The sequence below is a fragment of the Nyctibius grandis genome, chromosome Z, assembly GCF_013368605.1.
Source record: "Nyctibius grandis isolate bNycGra1 chromosome Z, bNycGra1.pri, whole genome shotgun sequence".
NCBI lineage: Eukaryota > Metazoa > Chordata > Aves > Nyctibiiformes > Nyctibiidae > Nyctibius > Nyctibius grandis.
In genome coordinates this window covers 74714275-74724412 of record NC_090695.1, presented here as the reverse complement: position 1 = coordinate 74724412, position 10138 = coordinate 74714275, and the positions used below count along the sequence as shown (strand labels likewise).

At 46.0% G+C, this 10138-nt stretch overlaps 1 protein-coding gene across 1 annotated transcript; it reads right to left on the bottom strand.

Moving 5' to 3' along the window:
- Positions 1-7298: 7298 nt before the first annotated feature.
- On the bottom strand, positions 7299-8704 carry TUSC1 (tumor suppressor candidate 1). Its single transcript, XM_068423474.1, has one exon. The coding sequence runs from the start codon at positions 8675-8677 to the stop codon at positions 8057-8059; it is 621 nt and encodes a 206-aa protein (XP_068279575.1). The 5' UTR covers positions 8678-8704; the 3' UTR covers positions 7299-8056.
- Between the last annotated feature and the right edge of the window lie 1434 nt (positions 8705-10138).

Below are 10138 nucleotides of genomic sequence, written 5' to 3'. Positions count from 1 at the left end.
CCTCATTCATCAGTGGGCCTACATTGCCTCTAGTGTTGGCTTTACCTGCAATGTATTTGAAGAAGCCCTTTCTGTAATAAGGAGAAGAAACACAGATGCAGCTAATTGTTTGCAATTGATGCACAAAACCACTGGCTGTTATTTCAGTAGCCTGTGTAATTTTTGTAAGCAGTCATTATAGCAGAAGTCACAACCACTAACATATTAGATCTACTGTATTTACACGCTTTGCAACCACCTCACCTTTGGGTACGCCCTGAGCTCTCACAGGCTAATCAGCATCAGGCTGGGTCAGGCACTTGGAAGTGAGTTTGTCAAAGCACAGGACCTGGATGCTGCTGGCTGATTGCAGCGCATTCCTCTGCAACAAGGCAGTGCATTATTGAACCTGTACTCCACCAAGGGGTTAAGAGTTGTAGTAGTCTAGGTGCTAAATTACAAACAACTGTGTAAAGCACTTGAGGTCACTGAAAATCCTTCAGCATTTATAAAATGGAGATGCTCAGTCTTCTGGCCCTCACAAATTTTCACATGAAATAAATTAACCTTAATGACCACCACTGCTAATAATCTCAGTAGAGGCTAAGGACTGTTTGTAAAGCAGCTCTTCAAAGCTTGCCCTCAATTCAAAGACATGCCAGTATAAGGCACAGTTGCATTTTTCCCTGGTGCTAATCTTTTACTTTACCCAAACTTTCCATTCAGTATTTTTATTCATTAAAAATACACCAATATATGTGAATATAATAATTCCATCAGCTTTTGTTTGATGGTCACATCTTTCCACAGTAATTCTCTTTCACAAAATATTCTCTCTCGATTATACAACCAACTTGTTGTCTTTCCAGCCTCATACCACACTCCCTCCTATAAAGCCAAATCTAAAGGAGCCTCTTTATTCTCTTCAAATGTAATGTCTTTTATCTTCTCTTCTGCTACAAATACATTTTGACTGCACAAAGACCCTTGACAGCACAAAGAGCAAGCAAATGGCCTTGAAAGTAATGAAATAATACTGGTAGCAAGATGCTTTAAAAAGAGTTTTATAATCATGTGCTGCTATGATTCTCTGAATGATATGGGGTTTTATTTTGGAAAGGATATGGCAGTAAATTCAATCCGGATGTTGTACAGAACGATGACTGTTCCCAGGCAGTTGCACCGAAACTTCTCAGTATGATAACAGAGATACCAGATATCACTTAAAAATATACAGAAAAGACCTTGTTAATTTATGATCACTAAAAATACAGCTTTAAACCACCACTTTAAATAATTTGCAAGTTTGGAAAAAAGGCTTTCTCTACTTCTTGCAAATGTCTTTGCTGAATTGAACAAAACCAAAAGGGGGTACTGAACACAGCGAGACAGACAGAAAGGGAAGAATAACAGATGACTGCTTTGGTAGGTAAGCAGCTGAACTAAACTAATCTGAATGGCATTAGTTTATCATACAAAGACATTTAATTTATTTCATTATTCTCTGTGGGCAGCTAAAGCACCCCAAGGCCATAACATACTCAAGGAGATGAGTATAGTGGACAAAGGCTCCTTCAGAGTGCAATATTTAATGAAACTTAAATTAGGTCTCAAAAGAGCAATAGAGTGTATATTAAATATGGCACCAACATTGAGCCATTCTGTTCATATGCATGTGTTTTAAAGTAATTGCCATCAGATTCACACAGGGCCCCAGAAGATTTTAACACAGTTTCAATATAGCCATGCATATAGCTTCCATTTTAACACAATATTTTGTTAACATGAGGCACAGGACAGAAGGGTAAGGAAAAGTCTACAGCTAGGACTGAATGTTTCCTTAAGAAACAAAAGAAAATAATTCTGTTGTCTTAGCAACAAAGTTGCTACAAGATTTTTGGATTCTGTTTGGCTCTATAAATTTATATATATGTCAAAGTTAAGAGAATATATACTTATATTTTAAACACTGTAATTTAACTAGGTGATCAGGAAGATATTATTACGAAATGTTTTATATATTGTTATGTTTCTATGTACTTATGTGGGGAAAGAACCAAAACAAAACACTAAACACCCAAACCCCCGAATCCAAACTTGGATTCAAACCACTCTCTAATAAAAAACTTACCTGAAAACAAACTCATTTTCATATAGCACTCTGATGCACTGTAGTACAAAATACTATGCAGTAATAGATAATTATAAGCAAAAACATTTTTAAACAGGAAAATAATCCACTAGCCTTCAAAAATTTGGCCTTAGCAAAAACAAAAAAAGTGATTTTTTTTTCCAGTAACAATGACAAAGAAATAGGTACTTAAAACCTAGAATCAAAAACATGAAAAAACATATGGTTTCGAAATTCATGGTTTTGAAAACTATCAGTATACAACTGAAATGATTTTGAACCAAAAAAGTGAAGTTATGAAAAGAAGGACAACGGGACAGCATGGTTCTGTTTGCAGAGTATACGGTAGCGATGTTGTTCTGCAAGGCACTCTCTTCCAAATCCAGGGAAGTAGCACTCAGTCAGGCCAGAGGAAGAAAGGCTCAACACAGCAAGACATTGAAACACAGGGACACTACCACAACAACTAGAACAAAAGAAGGACAAATACTTGTAATAGTCCAGAGCATGCTAATAGAATTAAAGACAAGATCAGGGAGTAAGAAACGAAGACTGGAACTTCAAGGTTTGACTGCTTATCAGATAGAAAGCAGAACAACAGGCAACAAAACAGACCTTAACCAAAAAGAGAGGAAAATTTAAGCTCTTCATACAACTAATTAACACTTCTCCCATCACTTCAGATGCATAGATGCTGTAATGCGTCAGGCAATTCCAAATACACTCTGTGCTTTCTGCCAACAATCAACATAAAAGGTTTTGGCTGAACTGCAGTTTTAGGGCCAGGTGTGAGGTTCTACCTGTGATAACAAGCTAGTAGCTGTTAGAACTGGTCGTATAGGCAAACCCAGACTACAAGCACTAAGGCTTGTAAATTCACTCTTCCTAAGTCTCAGTATTTGTAGTTTCCTGTAGCCAAGGATCATGCAAGTGTGTCATAAAGGAAATCTACCACCTGTAAATCATTAATTGGGGGTCATGGTACAGAAGTACTACTTTTGCACCATCTTACTAAAGACTTTTCATAAATCTTTTATTTTCCTTGTCTTTTGCTCTCAAAAACAAACTCAGAACAACCAGATCAGATGACTGGTTAAACAAAATTTTGCAATTTGACTGAATTAAGTGATAATCCTCAATCCATCCCAATTCAGCCAGTCCAATGCCAGGGCCAGTAATAGGTGCCCAGAGGCTGGAGAAGGATGGCAGGTCAGCAGGAGAGTGCCAGAAGAGCCATGGATAGGAATTCCAGGCTGCAAGGCAGCTTCGTCCGGGGCCCAACAGAAATGCCTCTATGTAAATGCATGGAGCATGGGGAACGAACAAGAGGAACTAGAGACGTGCGCATATCTGGACCTTATTGGCATCACAGAGACATGGTGGGATGACTCTGACGACTGGAGCGTGGGAATGGAGGGATACAGGCTTTTTAGGAAGGACAGGCAGGGGAGATGAGGAGGGGGTGTTGCGCTCTATGTCAATGATCAGTTTGAGTGCATGGAGCTCTGGCTGGGGATGGAGGAGGAGCTGACAGAAAGCTTATGGGTCAGGATTAAAGGGCAGGCAGGTATGGGAGACATTATAGTGGGCGTCTGCTACAGGCCACCTGACCAAGATGGCCAAGCGGATGAGGCCCTCCACAGACAGACAGATGTAGCCTCCCGTTCACAGGCCCTGGTCCTCATGAGGGTCTTCAACCACCCTGACATCTGCTGGAAGGACAACACAGCTGGGCACAAGCAATCCAGGAGGTTTCTGGAATGCATGGATGACAACTTCCTTCTCCAAGTGACAGAGGAGCTTACGAGGAGAGGTGCCATGCTGGACCTTGTTCTCACCAACAAGGAGGGGCTGGTGGGAGACGTGAAGCTCAAGGGTAGCCTTGGCTGCAGCAACCATGAAATGGTGGAGTTCAAGATCCATAGGGCAGCAAGGAGGGCGTGCAGCCAGCTCACCACCCTGGATTTCAGGAGAGCAGACGCTGACCTCTTCAGGGACCTGCTTGGGAAAGTCCCCTGGGATAAAGCCCTGGAGGGAAGAGGGGCCCAAGAAAGCTGCTTAGTATTCAAGGATTGCCTCCTCCAGGCTCAGGAGCAATGCATCCCGACAAAGAGGGAGGCAGGCAAAAATGCCAAGAGGCCTGCATGGATGAACAAGGAGCTTCTGGATAAACTCAGGCACAAGAAGGAAGCCTACAGAGGGAAGCAAGTGCAGGTAGCCTGGGAAGAATACAGAGAAATTGTCCGAGGAGCCAGGGAGCACGTTCAGAAAGCTAAAGCCCTGATAGAATTAAATCTGGCCAGGGATGTCAAGGGCAACAAGAAATGCTTCTATGGGTATGTCAGTGATAAAAGGAAGACTACGGAAAATGTGGGCCCTCTCCGAAAGGAAACGGAAGTCTTGGTTACCCAAGATATGGAGAAAGCTGAGGTACTCAACGACTTTTTTGTCTCAGTCTTCACCAGCAAGAGCTCTAGCCTCCCCACCCAAGTCGCAGAAGGCAGAGGCAGGGACTGGAAGGATGAAGAATCACCCACTGTAGGAGAAGATCAGGTTCGGGACCATCTAAGGAACCTGAAGATGCACAAGTCCATGGGACCTGATGAGGTGCATTGATGGGTCCTGAGGGAACTGGCAGATGAAGTTGCTAAGCCGCTATCCATCATTTTTGAGAAGTCGTGGTGGCCTGGGGAAGTTCCTGCCAACTGGAAAAGGGGAAACTTAACCCCCGTCTTCAAGAAGGGGAAAAAGGAAGACCTGGGGAACTACAGGCCAGTCAGTCTCACCTCTGTGCCTGGCAAGATCACGGAGGAGATCCTCTTGGAAACTATACTGAGGCACACGGAAATCAAGGAGGTGATTGGTGACAGACAACATGGCTTCACCAAGGGCAAATCATGCCTGACAAATCTGGTGGCCTTCTACGAAGGGGTTACAGCACTGGTGGATAGGGAAGAGCAACCGATGTAATCTACCTGTACTTGTGCAAAGCATTTGACACTGTCCCACACAACACCCTTGTCTCTAAATTGGAGAGACAGGGACTTGACGGATGGACCACTCAGTGGAAGGAATTGGCTGGATGGTGGCACTCAAAGAGTTACGGTCAACAGCTCGGTGTCCAAGTGGACACCAGTGACGAGTGGCGTTCCTCGGGGGGCGGTATTGGGACCGGTCCTGTTTAACATCTTTGTCGGCAACACGGACAGTGGGATTGAGTGCACCCTCAGCAAGTTTGCTGATGAGACCAAGCTGTGTGGTGTGGTCAACACGCTGGAGGGAAGGGATGACATCCAGAGGGACCTTGACAGGCTTGAGAGGTGGGCCTGTGTGAACCGCATGAAGTTCAACAAGGCCAAGTGTATCGTCGTGCATGTGGGTCGGGGCAATCCCAAGCACAAATACAGGCTGGGTGGAGAACGGATTAAAAGCAGCCCTGAGGAGAAGGACTTGGGGGTGATGGTTGACGAGAAGCTCAATGTGAGCTAGCAATGTGCGCTTGCAGCCCAGAAGGCCAACTGTATCCTGGGCTGCATCAAAAGCAGCGTGGCCAGCAGGTCGAGGGAGGCAATACTGCCCCTTTACTCCGCTCTTGTGAGACCCCACCTGGAATACTGCATTCAGCTTTGGGGCCCCCAACATAAGAAGGATATGGAGCTGTTGGAGCGAGTCCAGAGGAGGGCCACGACGATGATCAGAGGGCTGGAGCAACTCTCCTATGAAGACAGTCTGAGAGAGTTGGGGCTGTTCAGCCTGCAGAAGGCTCTGGGGAGACTCACAGCAGCCTTCCAGTACCTGAAGGGGGCCTACAGGAAAGTGGGAGAGGGGCTTTTTACAAGGGCATGTAGTGATAGGACGAGGGGGAACGGATTTAAACTGAAAGAGAGTAGATATAGATTAGATATTAGGAAGAAATTCTTTACTGTGCGGGTGGTGAGACACTGGAACAGGTTGCCCAGAGAAGTTGTGGATGCCCCTCCCTGGCCGTGTTTAAGGCCAGATTGGATGAGGCTTTGAGCAACCTGGTCTAGTGGAAAGGTGTCCCTGCCTGTGGCAGTAGTGTTGGAACTAGATGATCTTTAAGGTCCCTTCCAACCCAAACCATTCTATGATAATTTACTGCAGTTCATTTGGAAGCAGCAATTTCAGGAAATACTTAAAATATCTTCTTTGGCATTCTTCACAATAATTTGAATTTTACGAAAATACTCATCTTTCTTTTTTCTCTGTATTTCATAATCTGCAGGGTTGTTCACAATTTCTCTATCAAGATATAGAAAAAAATTAAAAAGTGAAGGATCTTTTATATAAACTTGCATAGAACTTAGTACTCTTCCATAAAAACTCCATTTGTTGCGTGCGCCCAGAATTTAAAAATTTCGCATATTGTATCAGAAAAGTCCAGAAACTCTTCGGCACTTGCCAATACTTTTAACTTTTAAAAAGGGTACCTGGCACAATTACGCATTTTTAACATTGTATCTTAACACAGTCCCATGTTGTACTACTTCAACAGATTCTTCACGTTGCTTGCATATTCATACTTTACTGAAAACTGCTATTAAAATAAGACAATCCTGTTGGTGTTCTTATCGTAGGTACCGTAATTCTTGAGCATTTACCAATGTAAGCATTTCTGAGATACTACATTTATAAAACAACCAAACACCGCATCCAGACACCAACACCCACAACTTCTCACTAAGGAGAGTTTAACTGCACCATGCTATTACTTTTTTTCCATTTTGAGAATGCATTTACTTGAGGCTGCAGATCCAAAGGGACCGAAGTTTAACAGGTATTACAGCCATTTAGTGATTACAGAGGCTTATACTAACATTGATGAAGGAGTAACAACTACTCTTTTCATAAGTTATATTATCAAAGACACTTAGAAAAGATGGATTTTCACCTTTTCATGCTACTTTAACTATGAGCTGAAATCAATCCCAAACCTGAAGGTATGAGACACCTTTTAAATGGCGCAAAAAAAAAAAAAAGCAAACATTAAAAAAACACCTGATGTCTCAGTTCTGTACAAGGCTTGCTTTCAAGTACATTTTCTGAAGGAAGAAAGGTCCAAAACCAATTTCTTCAGCTTTGAGGAAGTGCATTACAAAGGTCTGAAGGGCGTTTCATCTACAATTTCAAAGTAACTTCCTGATAAAAATCACACTTAAGACAGTCATTTGGTGTCATGCTTTTATTTTATCAGCTGCAGTTTTACGTGAAAGTGTGAAATTCACATCAATGCTATGTGATGGTGAACAAAGTCCATCATCAAAAATACAAATACTGTTTTGCAGTAAACGTCCAGACAATTCTGAGGGGTTCAAACGATCACCAACTTTTACTGGAGCACTGACAAAGCAGCTTGCAAGCTTCCTCCACTCCCTTTCCTAACAGACATACACAGAGTACTAAGAACTAGTCAGAGCCATCTTTTGATAGTCTCCATGGTTATTGAGGTCTACATGACAGTCGCTAACTCAAAAGAGAAAAAAGGTGATTCACAGCTGGTGCCCGAAGGAAGCACAATTCAATGCTATGAGGTGACACGAGACCAAGTGTTCTTTTCACCGTGGTTCTTTTTTCCATGACAACAGCTGCTTTGAGGCATTCCTCGACTGGCTTCTTTAAAGTGTCAATTTTCCAGCTGAACCTACTTCTCCTTGATCACAGTCAATGCTTCCTGATCGTACATCTGGGAAAAAACGATTTCTCCCCCTCCCTTTCTTTGGGGAGAGCCTGTTTCGACTGAAAGGGTGGAGGTCAGCCCCGCGCTTCACCGGAGGTAGTGACGTGACAAAGGAGGGGACAAGCTGCCTCTCCCCGCCCCGAGATCCAGCGCTGCCCGCGGAGGCGGCGAAGGCGGGCAGGCAAGACGGCCCGCGGCGCCGCCCCCCTCAGAGCGGCCCTGCCGGCCGCGCCTGTTCCGGGGGCCGGCTACACGGGCGGCACCAGGCTCCTCCTCTGCAGCGGCTCCTCAAGGGGAGATGGCGGGTGCTCGGGGTCAGACGGCGGCTGCTGCTCCCCCTCCTCCAGCAGCTCGTCCAGCTCCCTGTCGTCCAGCTCCGAGACCTCCGGCCCGCTGGTGGCCCGGCAGCGCCGCAGGTGCTGCAAGGCCCTGCGGTGTTTCTCTTGCAGCCGCCCCAGCTGGGAGCGCAGGGCCTCCGCCTCCTCGCCCGGCTCCGCGGGGGCGGGCTTGTCGGGGCCGGGACCCAGCAGGGCCTGGCGGAAGAGGCAGCGGTTCTCACGGCGCAGGCGGCGGTTCTCCAGCCGCAGCCGCGCGTTCTCTTGGCGCAGCCGGGCGTTCTGCCACTCCCGCTCCTCCCGCTGCCGCAGCGCCTCGCTGTGGCTGGCCGCCAGGTCCGCGTACCGCTCCGCGAGCTGCTGCAGCGAGCCCCGCGACTGGCCCCGCCAGCCCTCTCCGCCTCCGCCCGGCTCGGAGAACTCCTCCGTCCAGCCGCGGCGGCCGCCACCGGCACCGGCGCCGAGCCCCGCCCGGCCTCTCCGCGCCGAGCCGTTACAGCCCCAGCGCCCCTCCACAACGCGCATGCGCCTCATCCGTGCCGTGGCCGCAGCGCCCCTGCACGCCCCGTCGTCACTGCCGCCGCGCGAGCAGGTAGGGCTGCGGTGCCGGCACCTCCTTATGCAAATAGAGGGGGCGGAGCTTCGGCCGCCGAGGAGTGGCGGGGTGGGTCGGGGGTCGGGGCGGAACAGTCTGCGCGGCGCGGAGGCGCCATTTTGGGGCGGTGCCATTTTGGGCGTGGGGGCGTGCCGAGGGGTGCCCAGCAGCGTTCCTCTTGCTATCAGCACAGCTCGCGAGAGGGGATCTTGGGGCTTAAGCCCAGAAACCTGTCAGCCTCTCTTGTTCTCCCTCCACCCTGTTTCCCAACCATATGAGGTGACAAATGGGCTTGGGCCACTGGGTGATCCCGTCTCAGAATACCGCAGCCCAGCCCGTTGTCTGACAAGGTGAGGTTTCACTGGTTAGCATGGTTGCGCAGCCCTCCGGTGTTCATGTGGGCCTCGTTTTTATCGTTACTTAAAAGTGGTCGCTACGGCACAGAGGAAAGTTGATGTCGGCTCAGAAGCGCTTGTTAAATGAAGACCTGGTAGTATAAATGTTAACTCAGTCCATTCTAGTGTTGCGAGATTGGTGGGATTTAAAGAGTAAGATATGCAGGCTATAAGGATGCATAGTTAGTACGTGAATAGCTTTGAGAGCTTGCAGGTGATTCTGCTTAAAGTAGCAAGATCATGTGGCATAAATTTGCTGATAAAGGATTTCCAAAAGAAGATGAGAAATAGGATGTGAGGATTCTCTTATCAATGGCATTTCACAGTAGGTGGTGAAATCATTAATCTGAAATTCTCATTAGTTCTATTTGGCTATCCTCCTTTACATAATCATGCATGGAGGTATCTGCACACTTAAGTAGTCCTGTTGGGATTACCATGACTGTGCGCTACCTATCGCTGTGGACACCTGCGTATTTTTTGCGCTTCAGATTGTAAACTGTTCATGATGGGGACTTTGCTTTGCTTGATGATCTGTTGAATCAGCTTCTTGATGAAGCTGTTAATTATCAGCTGAATCTTTGAGTATGGATCATGTATTTGAAGTTCAACAAACAATGCATAGCAGTAATTGTAATAATTATTTTCAGAACCTTTTCAGCTCTAAATAATGACTGTTTACGTAAAAAGTTTAGAAAATAAACAGCAAATCATTGCAGAACAGAAGTAATCTTAGCATTACTGTACTTTTGACGTGACTGCTGATCAGCAAAAATGAACTTGCAGTAAGTATTTCCTGTATTAAACCAGCTTCCAAGGAGAGATTGACTAGGGCATTATAGTAATTCTGTGTAATATGTGACTAAACTGGTTTTGTATTGAAAGAAACACGTTAATGCCTGTTTATTAGTCACTTCTTAATGTTGCTGCTTTAGAAATCCATAGGCACACCCACTGCCAAGGTGCTCATAAAACTTTATATTGATCTATAGGCCGAATCCAGTA